The sequence below is a fragment of the Barbus barbus genome (genome assembly GCF_936440315.1).
Source record: "Barbus barbus genome assembly, chromosome: 21".
Classification (NCBI taxonomy): Eukaryota; Metazoa; Chordata; class Actinopteri; order Cypriniformes; family Cyprinidae; genus Barbus; species Barbus barbus.
In genome coordinates this window covers 30,105,916-30,125,075 of record NC_136749.1, presented here as the reverse complement: position 1 = coordinate 30,125,075, position 19,160 = coordinate 30,105,916, and the positions used below count along the sequence as shown (strand labels likewise).

Below are 19,160 nucleotides of genomic sequence, written 5' to 3'. Positions count from 1 at the left end.
GGCAGATTGAACCGAGGAGCGGATATGCTATCACGGAGCAACGTCCCCTCAGAAGAGTGGATGCTCCATCCGCAGACGGTTCGAATGATCTGGAGAATCTTTGGCAAGGCCGAAGTAGACCTTTTCGCCTCCAAAGACAACTCTCACTGCCCAGCCTATTATTCGAAGGTCAAGGACGCGTTGGCCCACGACTGGCCCAACCTCCTCCTTTATGCATACCCTCCGATCGCTCTGATTCCTCAGGTCATCAGGCGAATCAGGGAACAACGACACAAGGTCTTGTTGGTGGCCCCCCTGTGGGAGAACCAGCCTTGGATGTCAGAGCTGACCCAGCTGCTAACCGCAGCCCCCTGGTCCGTGCCCCTGAGACGAGATCTCCTCTCTCAGGTGAATGGTTTGTGGCACCCTCTTCCCAAACTGTGGGCGCTTCACCTCTGGCCGCTCAACGGGAGCCTACCAGCCTCCCAGAGCGAGTGCTAAATACCATTTCTGAGGCTAGAGCCCCGTCTACGAGACGCCTCTATGCCCTTAAATGGGCGGTTTTCTCCAAATGGTGTCTAAACCGCGGGGAGGAACCCCCTACATCTGAGTTGGCGGTGATTCTGTCCTTCCTGCAGGAACTGCCGGATAAAGGACGCTCTCCCTCCACACTCGGGGTGTTCGTATCGGCAATAGTGGCCTTCCACGCCCCTATTGCGGGCCAATCAGTGGGCAGGGACAATGCTATCGTCCGTTTTCTAAGGGGTGCCAAGAGGCTGAATCCGCCTCGGCCCCTTACTGTCCCTACATGGGACTTACCCACTGTGCTGAGGGCCCTGAGGGGCCCTCCTTTTTGAGCCGCTCCAGTCCACGAACCTTTGGTCACTGTCGCTGAAGACTGCTCTGCTACTAGCACTAGCGTCAGTCAAGCGAGTAGGAGACCTGCAGGCGCTCTCTGTGAGCCCCGCCTGCCTGGAATTTGGGCCAAACGACTCCAAGGTCGTCCTAAAACCAAGGCATGGATACGTACCTAAGGTACTTTCCACTCCGTTCAGAGCTCAGGTCATCAAACTTTCCGCGCTTCCTCCCTCCGAGGAGGACCGGGAGTTAATTTTGTGATGCCATGTTAGAGCCCTACGGATCTACTTTGAGCGTTCCACCTCCTTCAGGCGCACGGAACAGCTCTTTGTTAGCTTCGGTAACCGCGCCAAAGGGCTTCCGGTCACGAAGCAGAGACTCTCTAAGTGGATAGTGGATGCCGTTACGCTGGCTTACTCTTCCTTGGGCCTTCAATGCCCCATTGGAGTACGAGCCCATTTGACTAGAGGCATTGCCTCGTCACGGGCCTGGTCTAGCAGTGTGTCTATTACAGACATTTGTGCGGCGGCCGGCTGGGCCTCGCCGTCCACATTTGCAAGGTTTTATAAGCTGGATGTACCGGCCTTGCAGGCCAGGGTCCTATCTGCTTAGATGAGTATGACTTACGTTGTGGGAATAACCCTAACGGAGAACTCTTGACTGCACGGGCACTCAAGCTCTCTGATGGGTTCCTTGCATATCTCAGCCCTGAAAGTGCTGAGTATGCGAGGAATGCATGGAATGACCCGGGCCGAGCGTGACCCCTACGAGCTCAGCTCGCTTTAGCCCGAGTATACTATTATACTTCCCTCTGAGCATGGAATGCTTATGGAGGTATTTTACACAGTCGTTCCTCTACCATAGCACGGCGTGATTGAATTGTGTTCCCATAGCGTCTTTAGCAAGACGCAGTACGAGTGGAGTATCGAAAGGGAACGTACTCGGTTACTATCGTAACCTCGGTTCCCTGAGATACGGAACGAGTACTGCGTACTTTGCCGTGCCAGGTAGCTGCACGACTCAGTCGTCGCTTCAGTCGAAGTAAACCTGAGGATCCTATGGCCAGACGGCCGATTATATAGCCAGATAACCCCGCCCATTCTGGCGGGATCTGGCGGGCTCCGTCGCCATAGGCTCATGCAGCTCCGCTGCCGACACATTGGTTCGTTTTTAACACACTGCACGAACCAATGATCGTGCAGTTTCACTGCGTGATTGAATAAGGCTTCAGTAAAGGAGAAAAAAGGCTTTTTCCCATAGCGTCTTTAGCAAGACGCAGTACTCGTTCCGTATCTCAGGGAACCGAGGTTACGATAGTAACCGAGTACGATTTCCTCTTTTCGTTTTTCTTTGATTAACAGACATTACAGCAGCTGGTTATTAGGTTGTTATGGCTGCTATTTCTTTAAGAGCTGTCGCTGCTGAACATGACGCAGATCTGACATGCATCATATTTTCTCTCAACTCTATTACCTTTTCTGACCCACTTCAATTCTTAAAGTCTCTACTAATGAGTTGAATCGGGTGTGTTAGATGAGGGAGACAGTGCTGGGCTGCTCCAGAACAGTTTTGAAAACCATTTCAGACACATGTTCTTAAATGTGACTCATATATAATATATATTACATGCATGCACAGTTTTAATCACGTTTTTGGTAACTTCATGACTTAACTGACCACAACATTGCATGCACGTATTTTCATTCACACTTTGATATAAAAAGATATAGGCTGCAGCGAGTGCCGGTGCCTTTGTGCGTGCAATTGAAGAGCACGCGCTATGAGCAGAGTACTGTTTCCGTGCTCGTTTGACTCGCGAGGCACTGAAGTGAAGTTGGAGTGCGCGTCTGAAATGTCAAATTTTTGATGCAGTTGTTCTGTGACTGAATAAATGCACTTCTCAAGAAAAAAGAAACAGAAGCAGCAGTTGTGAGGGGAGTGGCCAACCCTAGCTCCGCCCCTGCGTTTATAGCGTTAAATATTTTTAAAGCGTTAAACTGAAAAAATCGCCTGCGTTAATGTGCTACAGCACTCGTTTTTTTTTTTTTTTTAGGTTTATCTTATTTTAAAAACAGAAACAAAAAAAGTTCATGTTGTACACACACACACACACACTGGTATTCCTATTATTATTGGGACTCTCCATAAGCGTACTGTTTTTTCTACTGTACAAACTGTATTATCTATCCCCTTACCCTAAACCTACCCCCCCCCCAAAGGCATTTTTATAAATTTAAAAAACTTAATTCTGAATGATTTATAAGCTTGTTCCACGTGGATGTCCCCACAAGGTCAACATTTAGCCTACTGGTATTACTATACTTGTGGGGCCAATTGAGTTGCAGATTAACTGTTAAATTCAACCATCATAGAGTGAAAGTTTATAATTTGCACGTGTTTTGTCTTGCCAATTTACACATTTAAGTAATTTCAAACCATTCAGATGAAGAAGTGGAATCGGGACTCGCGTGTCGTTTTCTGCGGCTCAGCTGCTGCCGCACACACTGAAGCGCGCACACGCAGAGAGAAAGAGAGAGAGACGCGATTCAGATACTGTTTCAGAAAACGCCTTAAAGAGTCTTAAAGATACAGCAGCCTAGAAATACCTACTTCTGTCTGGTCTGCTAATCAAACAACACCACAGCTTTAACAAAGATTAATCTGTATTTAACTTATGCAGTAAGCATTATTGTGTTGTTTTACACTTATTACATTTTTGCACCTGAATGCTACTGTTACTGTCTTTATTTATAATTTTATTTTGTAGGCTGTTCATCTATGCTTGTAATTTGTGTAATTGTTCTTGTTACTGACTTTAGTTAAGCTAGTAGTTTCTGCTGGGGTATAGACGTACTTAAAGTAAACTTTTAGTCATTAATGTGATTATATTTTTTTTTGCTGGACCGAAAAATGATCCGATCCGTGACTCAAAATCCATAGTATGATCCAAACTGTGAGTTTTGTGATCCGTTGTACCACTAATACACATACACTGATCTTACTGTCTATGTGAGGATTTTTAACACACATTTATTCTAACGTTATTTATTTTATTGTTTACTCTGACTGATGTTATTTCAGTGACAGAAGTTCAGCTGCAGTATTAATGTCATGATGAGAAAAGAATAGACTCTAACATCTCACTGTTACTGATTCATCATGCAGCAAAGCATTATGGGTAGAATCTCTCATCAGTATATTATGATTCATCAACACAGTTTCACTGATGATTCAAGACCAAGCCCAAACCCAGGATAGAGGGTCTGAGTGAATGTGGTCTGGACTGTGTGGATGAGGCTCATTGTATCAGAGACGCTGTAGAAGGACAGAGTTCCTGCACTGTGATCCACAAACACTCCTATTCTATAGATACCATCATCATCTTCATCATCATCATCATCATCAAACACTCCTATTCTATTGATGATGGGCTTTACAGAGAGATCAGTCTCTATGTCATCGTGTCTGAATGAGTATCTGGAGGGAGAGCAGTCCAAACACCAGGACTGAACATTAGATCCAAACTGACAATCATAACCACCTCCCTTCCTGCCGATGCTATCATATGACACTGATATGGACACATCTCGTTTCCACTCCAGCTCCCAGTAACAGCGTCCACACACACTCTCTCTACACAACACCTGAAAATACTCATCAAATCTGTCTTCATGATCAGGATACGGCTGATCTGTGTCGGTGTTAATAATCACTCTGTTGCTCTCAGAAAAAAAAAGGTAATCATTCATTGTGTCTGGATCCGGAGTGAGCTGATGGGAATCTGATGGAGATAAAACACATGAAAATCAGGAATAATAAATGTCTGATCTTTTTATGTAGCTGAACTCTTCATATTCAGTGTATCATCAGTGTCTCAGTACAGATGACCAGATATCCTGTGCAAATCATCATCTACATCATCAATTATAAAACTCTTCTTTCACCTTCTACAAGAACATGAACACACTCAGTGAGTTTTTCCGCTTGTTTTCTTACTGACTTACATTGTAGGAAGTCGGTCCTGGTCCTGGGAACAATGTTGGTGAATGTGACTGTGGAAATCAACAGACATGAACAGTGTGATTCTCATGATCCTGCATCCATTCCTAACACATTTCTAATATGATGTTCTCCATGATATGAGATGATGATGGACTGGTTTCTGAGAGCAGATGAATCTCCAGGACTTTACCTCTGTCTGAGATCTTCTTGAGCTCCTCTTTGCAGAAATTCTCCAGTTTGTCTCTCAGCTGAAGGACAGATTCTCTCAGACCATCAGAAGAGAAGAGAGAAATTAAGGGATAGACATTTACATTTACATTTATTCTTTTTAGTAAAGGCTTTGTTCTTTATTTTGATGTATTGCATGTTTGGATATTCATACAACAAAAAATTCTGGGGGCCATGAAATTTTAGTGAAAATGATCAAAAATGCTAGCGGTGACTGGCAACTTTTTCCAAAAACACTGGCGGGGAAAGAGTTAAGCTTGTTTACTCATGGCGATGAAAAAATGTCCCCAAAAGGTCAAAAATGACTGGTATTACTATCCTTGTGGGGACATTTGTTCCTCATAACGTAGGGAATAACAGGCACACACACTCACACACACATATGCTCTCTGAGGAGATTCTAGCTCGTCTCAACAGTTCAGCTCATTGAATCTGATGGCTATAATTACATTGTGTGTTTAATCGTGTCCTTCTCTTTACAAGCTTCAAACTTCAAAAAGCTCCTGATGTTGGCCAGCACTGCTGCTTTAAACACACACACACACTTGTGCATAATAAACCCATGTGAATGAAGCACTGTGGCCTGCTGGTGTCCAGCGGAGTGATATGTTCCTCTGAGATCGATCAGACTCTGTCTTTGCTCTGTCCTTCAGCTGTTTTGTCTGTGAAGGACTCAGTGTTTTCTCTCTGTGTGTTTGTGCAGGTTTTGGGGACGCCGTCAGAAGAGACGTGGCCAGGTGTTCACTCTCTCCCGCACTTCAAACCAGGTAAACATCCTGTTCATCTGACTGTAAATGACACACGCTGGCATGCCCTTGAGATGGCATCCCATACATTCCTCATCCGCCCAAGGGTGTGACACGTGCCAGCAGACGAGTTGTGGGAGTTCATTAACACTCACTTGCACAGATCTCACTCGACAACCAGCAAAGAAAAGAGCACTAGACACCGTAAAATAAACTGTTGCTGCGTCTGGGCGTATTTTTTAAATCACTTTGATTGTACAAAAATATCTGATTTGACAGCAAACAGTCCTCTCATGCATTGTATCACATGTCAAATGATTGCATGTGTGATGAACAAAATATTTAAGTTGTGACATCTCAAGATGCATTGCTTTAGGTTTGATATCGGTGACATGAAGCATCACTGGTTCTCTTGACTTGATGGCAAGTCTGACATGTTTGGAGATGCAAAAATGGCCTTAAACAAGACTTGTATGACTTCAGAATATTCTGAGCTGAGAGTACTGCACTTTTATATTAAATTAGCCATATTATATAAACACGCAACAGGTGAAAAATAAACTTCACACAAAACAAACTAAAATAATAAAAATAAAAATGAGCAATATCAATAAATAAATGAGCAATATCAAAACAGTGTTATTATTGTTAACTAAAGCTATTAAAAAGAATTTTCGATTAAAGAAAATAAAAGCTGATGTAACAAATATTACATTAAAAAGTTTAATTAGTTCTCAGTGCTTAAAAGTACTAAAAATAAAACTGAAATAATGAAATGAAGTAATAAAATAAGATTAAATAAAGTATAAAAATGGTCAAATTAAATGAAATAAAATAAAAAAATAAATTAAAAATTAAAAAAATACGGAGGGACATGGTGGTGAAAAAAATACTGGGTGAGTGGAAAAAATTGGGGGTGGGAGGAAAAAAACTTTTTTGCATTCTCTCGCAAAAGTTTTCTATTTTATTAAAAATATATAGCTACTATGTATAGGCAAGCAATGCGACAATACATGAAGCCACATTAAGCATTTTAGAATATCCCAAACTTGCCTTGAACTATAAGCACTGACTGTATTTCCAAAATATAACATTGACTGCTTTTTTATTCACCTGTAATTGGACTTACTGTTACATTGTTATATGACTTAAAATTCTGGCCTTGAAAATCTGTTTTGTTATGTTATGTTATTTGGCAATACCAATTATAATATCTCCAATATCGTTAGTTCAAATGTTGTAGTTCAAACTTTTTATTTTTATTTTATTTTATTTTCATTTATATGTTTACTATGTGTTACAGTATCTCACAGTCTGTTGTTTAATGCACATCCATCTGTTTATCTCATGCATGCTGCACTCAGTTTAGATACTATATCTGTAGAAATGGTTCAAGTAGTATATGAGTGCATGTTGTTATGAATTTGGACCAGCATCCTGACACACTAGTCAAGTCACCTTTATTTATATAGCGCTTTTAACAATACAGACTGTATCAAAGATACTTCCCAATATCAGAATAGGAAAATAGTGTGTCAATAATGTAAAATGACAAGATTAAACACTCAATTTTCAGTTAAAGGCATTTCATTATTGAATTCAGTGTCATCGTCCAGCTCAGTTCAGTTTAAATACACTGTTGTCATTTCTGCCATATCTTTATACAATAGTAAGATTAGTATGCTATTCTGAATTTAGTTTTTGATATTATTTGATTAGACTGCCAGAAGGTTTTGACACAAATTTCGATAAAAAAAAATGCTAATCATATTTATACTAATTAATAAAAGTGTATCACATATAAATGTATAATTTAGAAATGATATTAATAATTATAACATTTATTTCTGACTGAACAGCATATGCTGAATTATACATGCTTCATGATTCAGGGTATATGCAGCTCAGTGTGTAGTCTGCAGTGCACTAGTGCTGCATTGTGAACGTATCCGGTGAGGACACACTGCCCTCTGCTGAGCGGCACTCCAGGGACAAAAAGGCTGTTCGCATCAAACTGGTTCCTCGACAAAAAGCCAATAGGATTTTTCCATAGGCTTTTGGATAATCGCAAAAAATAAGCTCTGTGTTCAATCATAGTTCATGAAACTTACACGTTTTGTCCATCAATCTCCATTAATCTTCAAAAAAATAATGTAACTTTGACGAATTTTGAAGCCTAATTAAAAGCACCAGAACTGAAAAGCTAAGCTTAGGCTATAAATGAGCTACAGCACCACGGTCGCTCACCTTCAGCGTCACACCACTGCGCTCCACACAACTTTTCTAACATGTTTTAACAATGTATTTACTCTGTATATGAATTTTAATCCACGCTACATGAACCGTTTCATATAAACTGGAATAAATACAAAACTAGAGCCAAACTGAAATGAGACTTTAGTAATAAATAGTATCGTGAATAAATGAAATAATCATAACTGAAGGACATGTGAAAGTATTTCTGTACATTTCGAAATGAGGTGCATTAAAAGTCAACAAATCCTCGATTAATATGAATATTTTAATCATAAACGTATCCCCGCGTATTTAATCTATTAAATAACAGCAGAGTGAGTGAGTTTTTGGATATGGTAAGATTAAACTTATTTTAGTGAAAAAGTACCATTTTGTTAGGTTGGTTACATATCCTTGCTTCTAGGAAATCCTCAATCTATATGCTTTCTAACAGCTTCATGTGGCTGTAAAACTTTAATTTTAACGTGGCTTTAAGCACTGCATCATTAAAATTTCACTTTCACCAAGTAAAGCTGGCAAACGGGATGTTTACATGTAATAATCGTAATATGAGTTTACCTTATGAACCCAGAGTCTCCGCATCAGTAAGCGATAAACTTGCATCTTCCCTCCGAAGACTGTCGCATTTTGGGGTAAAGCAAAAAAAAAACATTGTCGAACAACAATATAAAATGCAGGAAACTATTCATTGGTTATTCTAAAATTGATTGTATTACAAATGATACTACAACTGGAAAATACTGTGACTTGATAAACTGTTCAGCGTGATGATATTTAATATCTCCGACAGCGTCTGTAGTCCCATTTAGCAGCTTGTTAGCAACCGTCTTTTTTAAGAAACGTAACCTGAGTGTGGTGTAACTGGTGTGTTTATATCGTAGAACAAAACGTGAATGTATTTTGAGCCTTATTTAAGGGACTTAACCAAAATCCCATTCAAAAAGCCCATTGACTCTGGGACGGTGGAACCGGAAGTGCTAAAATACTAAACTCGCTTCCGGGTTTTCACCTACAGAGTGACATCATAGTTCCCCCACTCTATAACATCATCAGCATTAGACAGTTTCTTAGACAATATCTTTAGGAATTAAATGTATAAAATCAAGCATATAATACATGAACAAAGCCTTCTGAACATAGATGGAAATAAAACTGTAAGTTTGCTGCAGTGCAGAAAGAAACTCGCAACCGTCAAAGATATGTATTGTAATTGAAATCTACAGACACAAATAGATAAAGTGTAATGAAGTAAACTCTTAAATGTGTATTTTGGATTTTTTCTTTGTATTTGTCATGTTATGAAAATCCAAATAGCCCAAAATCTCTGAATTGTCTATTGCATGAAAAGAGCAGTGGGTTTGCCTGCGGTTTGCTTTAGTTCTGGAGTAAAAGCAGTGCTGTAGTTCAGTGCTGTAGCAGCAGAGGGCAGTGTTTACTGTACTTCTGCATTGAGCAGCTGGGACGGCTGGTTAATATCATATAATACTGTATGAGAGCAGATCAGGGTTTTCTGTAAAAGTGCTGTTCCAGTGTGCTGTTAATGAACACTCGCTGCTGATGAAGTGCTGGAGATCGCTCTGGGATGTTCAATGCAGGTCATGGAGCCATTGGGTTTTAAATAAGGTGCCTTGATTGGAAATGTGATCTCTGTGTGTGTGTGTGTGTGTGTGTGTGTGTGTGTGTGTGTGTGTGTGTGTGTGTGTGTGTGTGTGTACTGATGCATTTCATACCTGAATGCCCAAGCGGACGGTGTGTATCGATCCAGTCCACAGGAGGCCAAACTAATGAATCGACATCGAGAACAAAGAGACTGAGTTCAGAATAACATGCTACTGATACTGTTTCTGCAGGGTTTGCTGTGTGCAGTTTGTGCATTTCATCTATTAAAATAACCAGATGCTGAGTTATTATAGTTAAGTACAACTAAAGCCATAAGGGAAACATTTTTGTTACTTGAAATAAAATCAACTTTAACTGAAATGAAATAATATATTAAAATACTTTAGTTTCAAAGTTTGGGGTCAGAAAGATGAATTAATTAAATAAATTAATACTTTAATTTATCAAGGATTAATGAAAGTATTAATTTTTCATTAAATTGACCAAAAGTGACATTTATAATGTTACAAAAGATTTCTGTTTCAAATAAATGCTGTTCTTTTGAACTATCTGTGAATCCTGAAAGATCAAATGTATCAGTTTCCACAAAGATATTATGCAGCACAACTGTTTTGAAGATTGTGTTGTACACTCGTGATGCATGATCTGTACTGTTTCACATACTGTTGATAAATCTAGTGTTCAGTATATAATGAATGTTACATGTTTTCTGCTGTTTATGATGTGTTCAGTCTCAGGCGGCGGAGAGAATATAATCACGTTGAATCTCACTGCAGCATCATGAGTTTGAGTTCTTCTTCTGTCGTTTGTGTCTCACCTTCAGATCGATTCACTGTCTACAGTCCCAAGAAACTCAGACAAGCCTGGAATAAGTAAGTGACCCCAACATTTTTTATTTTATACAGTTTTGTGTGAACAGCAGCATGTGTTTTGGATGCTGTAATGTACTATTTCTTGTAGGATTTTCACCATTTGTTATTAAAAATCAACTGCGATCTTCTCTATATCTCAGTAATTTCTCCTAGATAGCAATGGCAGCCTAGACTTTGCTTAAATCATCTGTCTCTTGACAAGGTCTAAAACTGCTCAGTCAAATCAAAATCAATGCAATGCCATCGAAAGTCAGAGATCTTAAAATGAACTCCAATATTTCTCATCACATTCATTTTTATAGCGCTGTATTTTGATTGTAAGACCAATGACCCATTTGAGTAGGTTTTTTATCTTTTATTCTGTTTATTTACACAATTTTAGGAGAAATATCTGAGACGAAGTTGATACTCAAATTAAATATCAAATATACTCAAACGTATATATGAACTCCATGAGCTATGAAAGAGCAGTATCCGATCATTAACATTTTGATGTTTTGCTGTTCACATAAATAGTCATCCTGTGTGACAAATTAATTTTTGAAATTGTATATATGGTCTTAATATTTATAAGATTAATAGAATTATGCAAAAGTTGTTTAATAGTTTTAGATGAAGTGAAGTACGTCTCACTGTCTGAATTTTTAGGTTGTTTGATTGTGTGTGTGTGTGTGTGTGTGTGTGTTTCACTGTACCTGCTTTCAAACTATCGTTACACACGTCTATCACATCGGCACATCATCATAGATGCTGCGTAATGACGCTGAACGTTTCCAATCCCAAGAGAAGCACAGAGACAAAGAAAGAGCACAGCTCTTGTCTCTCACAGAGCGAACGTGTTTATACACACCAACACTCACACTGATCGACACAGCCGTTCTTCAGCTGCTCGTCATCGCTTCAGCATCATTTGATGAATTACTACAGCCATTATTATTAGAAATGATCAAAAGTCTACTTTTTATTCATTTTCCTGGATAGTGATGAGATTAAATGGAGTGCTACTGATGACTTTTTTTTAAATCACCTACGTCTCAGTTGTTTCACCTGAGAAAATGACTGAAATAATCTCAAACGCATCTCCTCAAGAGTTTCTACTCACAAGAAGAAGGAGTTGGTCAAATCTTTTCGAAATAAGACTGTTCTGCTCACCAAGGATGCATTTATTTGAACAAAAATACAGTACAAATTGTGAAATATTATTACAATTTAAAATATCTGTTTTCTATGTCAATATCTCTTCTAATGTAATTTATTTCTGTGATGTGCAGCTGTATTTTCAGCATCATTTCTCCAGTCTTCAGTGTCTCATGATCTTCAGAAATCATAATAATATACTGATTTACTGTTCAACAAACATTTCTGATTATTATCAATGTTGAACACAGTTGTGCTGCACAATATTTTCACAGATAAATAGAAAGTTCAAAAGAATAGCATTTATTTAAAATAGAAATCTTTTCTAACCTTATAAATGTCTTTATGGTCACTTTGATTGATATAATGCATCTTTGAAGAATAAAAGTATTAATTTCATTAAAAATAGATTTAGGGTTAGTTTGGATTTTAGTGTCTAATCACACAGATGCTCATATAGAGGCTCGTTTCACACACACATTACATTAAAGTGCTAAAAGCACCGCTGGTGGACAGAAACTCGGAGAAACTTCATGTTTCTTTAATGTGTTAATGCTGCAGAGGCCTAATTATCCACATGCATTCAGAATCTTCACATGAGTTTTCTCAGCGGCACGTGTGTGTGTGTGTGTGTGTGTGTGTGTGATCGTTCAGGAGTTCAGACCTCACACACACTCAGCCTTAGGCCTGAAAACACTACACAAGATGAGAATGCATGCAAATGAACAATCAGTCCTGTGCAATCTTTACTGTAACGTATCAAACCTCTGCAGACTCGGTGATAGAGTTTCCTTCAGAAGTGTGTCGTCAGACACGTGTTACTATTAAGATCTCTAGGTATAAACATGTTATTAGTTTAACTAACTTGCTCTTCAGACAGTTGCTTCGTAAAGACAGTAGTTGAGCTAAAAATAAATTTATTTCAGGCACTTAGCATGAAAACTAGATACCCATGAATGGAACTGTACAGTATATTCAACTTATTGTCTGTGAAATAATCATATTTATGGACAGAAATTCTGTTTATACTCTACTGTTGAAAAGTTGGTGGTCATTAAGATTGTTTCTGAAGGAAGTCTCTTCTGCTCACCAAGGCTGCATTTATTTGATCAAAAATACAGCAAATTTTAAAAAATATTATTACAATTTAAAATAACTGTTTTCTTTTGTAATTTCTGTTCAGATGTAATTTATTTCTGTGATCAAAGCTGTATTTTCAGCAGCATTACTCCAGTCTTCAGTGTCACATGATCTTCAGAAATATATATAATGTTATATTATTATATATTATTTAAATTTGATTGTTATATTTTCTGTTTTCACTTTATTTTTAGTTGAAGTTTTAGTACTTTTGTCGCGTGTTTTTGTCATTTTTATAATTTAAAAAAAAATATGTCTGTATAGTTTTTATTTCAGTTTAAGTTATTTTAGTACATCAAGTTAAACTAACTGAAAATAAGAAATGTTGTCTTGGTAATAAATGTAAAATAAAATTAATTAATTTGTTTTATTTTATTTATTTTTATTTTATTTGCAGTAAGGTTTTTTATGGTTTTAGTTAACTATATTCATCTAAAGATCTTCTAGATGAGTGTTACTCGTGTGTGTGTGTGTGTGTGTGTTTGTGTAAGTGTGTTTATGTGAGCTTCTGCGGGTGTGTTTGTGTCGGTCTTTGTCTTTGCGGTTTAGAGGACGTTTGTGGGTGAAAACTCACTTTGCATTTTCCACTCCAAAAAAGTCAACAAACATTTTTCCAGCCGCATGTCAGAGGGAGTGAAGCTGACAGAGAGCCTGAGGTGTGAGAGTGTGTGTGTGTGTGTGTGTGTGAGAGAGAGAGTGTGAGTGTGTGTGTGTGTGTGTGTGTATGAGATGCTCTTGGCACTGTACTCATGTATGTTTATATCTGTGTGTGTGTGTGTTGGCAGGCTGGGTTATGTAGATCATGCTGAAGAACTGGCTTCCAGATTTCTCCAGTGCTTCCCAAAGAACCGTCTCTCGGCCCAGGCGGCGCTTCATCACGAGTACTTCAGCCATCTGCCCCCGAGACTCTGGGAGCTGCCTGACAGTCAGTCAATCACATCACACCACTGTATCTCTGCCATTCATCACATAATGACATTTTACCATATTTTCATATCATGTATGATGCCATTTTTGCAGTATGCATGCATGGAATTCTATACATGTATCCCATGATGCAATGCAGCACACTTGACTTTCCATTTCCAGTATGATTAATGAACTGGAAGCAATATCAACCAATATCCATTAAATAATCAAATTCATATTATTTACACTCCATAAAAAAATCAGCATTTATTTTACTTCTCCTTTTCATTATTATGACTGTTTAAAGCCCATTAAATACCCATTGTGTGTGAAATGTGATATTAATTTGAACTTGGTCTTGCATTTTGCACACTTTCACATGTGGGCCTTTTTAAAATATCTTACAGTGTACTGTGCATGCTGCACAGTATGCAGTTTCATTATTATATCTGTTTAAAGCACTTTAAGCATTGTGCACGAGATGTGCTTTTAAATGAATTTTCTCATGTTATTCTGTTTAAATCAGTAGTCAGTGTACAGTGTGTACTGTGTACAGTATGCAGTAGACAGATGATCTCTGTGTCCTTCCTTCACTGTCAGTGTCTCCTGCCCTCCTTCATCAGTGTTTTACTCTCTCTGTCTCTGTGTTTCACATGCTGTCTTACAGACGTGTGTCTGGAGCTGAATACCAAACGCTGCTCAATTTGAGCTCATTGTGATGATGCTGATGCTAATTCACTCAGATTCATGTGTTTCTGCTGCATCACGCTCTTCAGAAAGAGCTTCACTTTCCCTGGAGACCAGCAGACTGACACGCTTTCCTGATTTACCAAACCCAAATACTCTGGAATTGGTTACTGTCAGCAGTGAGGAACTCTGGATTCTGATTGGTCGATGCACAGTTTTCAAATTGTTACAAAGTTTCAAATGAGCAGCATTTCAAAGAGTCAGAACAGAAACAAAGAAAGAAACCGGTCAAGCAAATCTGATGAAAAAGAGTAAAAAATCTTAATTTGTGATGATATTAAACATAATGAAAAACAGGATAAATACTGAAGGTGTGAAGACACGTGACGCTACCAGCACTCATAAGTTTACTGCATACTACACAGTATTTAGTGCATACTAATGATTAAAAACAGTATGCAGTCAACATTTGAGCAGATGTTTGCTACATAGTTGTCATGTGCCTTGCTAATTGCATGTTTAATTATTTATGTTGCTTTTTTTACTTCCAAAATTTGTTAGATTTCTATGTAAAATTATTGTTTGGCAGTCCAATCAAATAATGGTTCAGAAATCAATGTTTTGAGAAACAGAAACTGCTGTTTTCAATTATTTTAGTGAATACATGTGCATTTCTGGTATGTAATATTTCTGGAGATTTAATGTAGAAACACTGTAAACCTTCTGTGTTTTATTATTCTTTCATGCATCCACTTCTAAATCTCGCAATTCTGACTTATAAAAAAAATTTATGACTGAAATTTATTTTAAAAAATTAAAAATTTAACTTTTATAAAAAATCAAAATTTATGTCTTGCAATTTTTTTGCTCTTGGAAGTTTTTCTTGCACATTTTTTATTTGTATTGCACAATAATACATTTTTACATCTAACATCAAGTTTTCCTAAGGATTAGGATTCATCTAAATTTAAATTTTATAATTATGTCTTATTTTTAGTTGAGTTTAAATCTCGCAATTTTGACATTTTGGTCATTCTGAAATTATATCCTGTCATTTTGACATTTTCTTTCGCAATTACATTTTTGGGTTTACATCTTGGCATTAAAGAATAAATAACAAATAAAAAAAGGTAATTGTGACTCTTTATCTCACAATTCTGCCTTTTTTCACACATATTATGAGTTTATGTATTGCAACTTTTTTTCTCTGAATTCTGACATGAAGCAACTTTTACTTTCACTATTCAAGTTTTTTTGTGCAATTGCATGTTTATATTATGTTTTTAGGATTTTCTTCTCAGAATTAAAATGTTATATCTCCCTTTTTTTGCATATATTATGATTTTATGTATTGCACCTTTTTTCTCTGAATTCTGACTTTGTCTCATAGTTCTTTTCCGGCACAGAAGCAACTTTCAATCTCACTATTTAGGCTTTTTTGCGCAATTGCATGTTTATATCTCACAATTCTGAGTGTTTATGAGGGGGAAAAAAACTGAATTGTGAGATAGAAATTGCAATGACCTTTTTTATTGTTTCATTCCATTGTAGAAACAATCTTTCATACATTTGTGTTGAAAACCCCTAGAAACATGGAGCCGCTGCTGATGATTCAGGTCATTCAGGCTGGTTGTGGTCTTTAGAGCAGCTCAAGGCCCTCTGTCGTGTCTAATATGACATGTATCTATAATCCAGACGTCAGACCCCCATAGAGGACGCTGACGGCCGCTGATCTGGCCTCCATTAGCAGGCAACACCGCTGTAGCACAGACACGTTTGGTTCTACACATCAGAAAACAGGCGTCTGCGTTAGACAAGCGTCTGGCGAGTCGTTTGAATGCGAGAATGAGGTTTTTAATTTGCCAGATTAGGAGCGGCAGCTGAATTAATCCTGTTATCAGCTCACAGCAGGCCGTGAGGGAGGGAGGAGGGGGCGGGGCTCCGGCGAGGAGGCGGAGCTCTGACACACAGCGCAGAGCTGCTTTTGAAGCAGAAGAATGAAGGGAAATTAATTCTGTTGTTTCATATTCGCTTGCAGTTCTATCACAAAAGAGAGCGACTGCTGCTGGGGGAGGACGCACCGTAATTAACATTTCAGCTCTGGCTTTGATTGATACAGCAAATACTGCAGGATTTATGGCATTATTATATGAAATTTAATGCAAGTGCTGATGCGTCATGTATATATAAACACACACACATGCAGTATATATTTTGAAAATATGAATTAATCGCGATTAATCATTTGACAGCACACATATATATATATATATATATATATATATATATACACACACACACATACATACATACACACACAGTATGAGTATGTGTCATGTGTGTGTTTATATATATATATATATATATATATATATATATATATATATATAAAGTGTATTAATATATTTTTCTTCAACATTATCTACATCTCTCTTATCTATTATTTTATATATTATTATTGCACACACACATATATAATTTATTTGTATATTTTTCTTCAAAATACTCTACATCCCTTTATATATTTATAAAAAAAAATGTTTTAATAAATAAATAAAAATAATTAAACCCCATAAGAATTAACATAAACTTAAAAATGTGCCTCTGTAGACAACATATATCAAGTACTAATCTATGTATTATTTGAAATCCCTACAGATTCTTTGTTCATTATTAGAGTTTTGTATTGAAAATATTATAAAAGTGCATTATATATTTCTGGAATTATGAATTGCATAGTTATAGATGTATTCATTTTCAACTGTATTTTTCTTGTCATCATCATAATTTAATAGTTTTCCTTCCTTGTCTTTCACATGATGATGTGATAGTTTCCCCCAGAAGGTTTTTGATGAAGACTGACGGACTGAATGTGTCCTTTGTTTTTCAGTGTCTTCAATCTTCACCGTTCCCACCGTTAAGTTACAGTCTGAGTCTGGCGACAGCATCCAGGTGTGCAGTAAGACCAACAGTCACGGCAAAGCCACATCAAACAGCAAACACTGACCCCGACGAGCCGCCGCCGGGAGCCAAACAGGTACGACACGTCTGACACTAGTGTGTGGTTTACTGCGTACTGCACACTACTTAGTGCATACTCTTGATTAAAAACTGTATGCAGTCAACAGTTCAACAGATGTTTGCTACATAGTCCTCACGTGACCTTTTCTAATAGCATGTTTAATTCTTTATTTTGCTTTTCAATCAATTTAATCACATTTTTTGTGTAAAATTACCTTTTTGTAGTCCAATCAAAAAATGAGATTTTGTTTTGTTTTTCAAATATTTAAGTGAATTTTGAGTACATACACATATGCATGTTTTGATTAAAAATACAGTAAATACAAAAACAATTGTGAAATATTATTATAATTTCAAACAGCTGTTTTCTATGTGAATATCTGTTAGACTTTAATTTATTTCTGTGATCTGCAGCTGTATTTTCAGCATCGTTACTCCAGTCTTCAGTGTCACATGATCTTCAGAAATCATTATAATATAATGATTTACTGCTCAAGAAACATTTCTGATTATTATCAATGTTCAAAACAGTTTTGGAATTTACTTTGATTAAAAATATGCATAAATATTCATTCCTTTCAAATCAACATATTAGAATAATTTTTTTGAAGGATCATGTGACACTGAAGACTGCAGTAATGATGCTGAAAATTCAGATTTGATCACAGAAATAAATTACAGTTTAACACACATTCACATAGCAAACAGCTATTTAAAATTATAATAATATTTCACATTTTTTACTGTATTTTAATCAAATATATACAGTCTTGGTGAGCAGAATAGACTCATTAAAATGTTTTAATTATTTTGACCAGTAGTTTAAGTGTGAAAAGTGTTGATTTTCAGTGTATATGTGTGCATTTCCATTGCTATTATGAAATATTGTATCACATATACATGGACTTAATATTGTCAATCATCCGCTGCGTTCCTTAGATATATCAGTATTGGTCATTGGTAAAGCAATGCACTAGTCTGCTGTTCCAGACACCCAGCATGACTGGATTCACTCCTGCAGGTCAGCGGAGGCGTTTTCATTGTCCAGAAAGAGGTTGTATTTGCATGTAATATGTGGTGTGGCCGAGCACATCTCCTGCAGCTGGATGAAGCTCATAATGGAGGGAGAGAGGCGCTTCTGCAGGGATTAGCAGCCCAATTACAGGCAGGTGCGGCAGGAGATTTACGTCTGAACCGCAGGGAGACGCTGACCTCTGAACCCCAAACACACAGAATAATGACACCAGCAACTCATCAGAGTCGTTTCAGGGGTTTACACGCAGCAGCTGGACCGAACCAGAGACCTGCGCTTCACATGCTGAGCGATGCAGTGGTTGCAGATGATGGGCAAATGTTTGGAACAATTATGTTTCTGAAAGAAGTCTCTTCTGCTCACCAAGGCTGCATTTATTTGATCAAAAATACAGTCAAATTGAAATATTATTATATATAAAACAGCTGTTTTCTATGTGAATATCTGTTAAACTGTATGATTTCTGAAGGATCATGTGACACTGAAGACTGGAGTAATGATGCTGAAAATTCAGCTGTGCATCACAGAAATAAATTACAGTTTAACAGATATTCACATAGAAAACAGCTGTTTTAAATCACAATAATATTTCCCAATTTTTACTGTATTTTTGATCAAATAAATGCAGCCTTGGCGAACAGAAGAGACTTAATTATTTAAAACTTCTGACTG

At 37.5% G+C, this 19,160-nt stretch overlaps 1 protein-coding gene across 2 annotated transcripts in view; it reads left to right on the top strand.

The window, feature by feature from the left end:
* Positions 1 to 17,471, top strand: part of LOC306887728 (cyclin-dependent kinase 14) — a gene marked incomplete at both ends in the record, with an annotated part of 151,773 nt that extends 134,302 nt beyond the window's left edge. Inside the window, 4 exons of one of the 2 annotated variants that reach the window (XM_079445718.1) lie at positions 5,771 to 5,834; positions 10,513 to 10,561; positions 13,624 to 13,763; positions 17,325 to 17,471. In XM_079445718.1, the coding sequence (XP_079301844.1) occupies positions 5,771 to 5,834; positions 10,513 to 10,561; positions 13,624 to 13,763; positions 17,325 to 17,440 (369 nt within the window). The remainder of the gene's footprint in view (positions 1 to 5,770; positions 5,835 to 10,512; positions 10,562 to 13,623; positions 13,764 to 17,324) is intronic. The other variant, XM_079445717.1, reaches the window with a different exon arrangement.
* Positions 17,472 to 19,160: the final 1,689 nt, after the last annotated feature.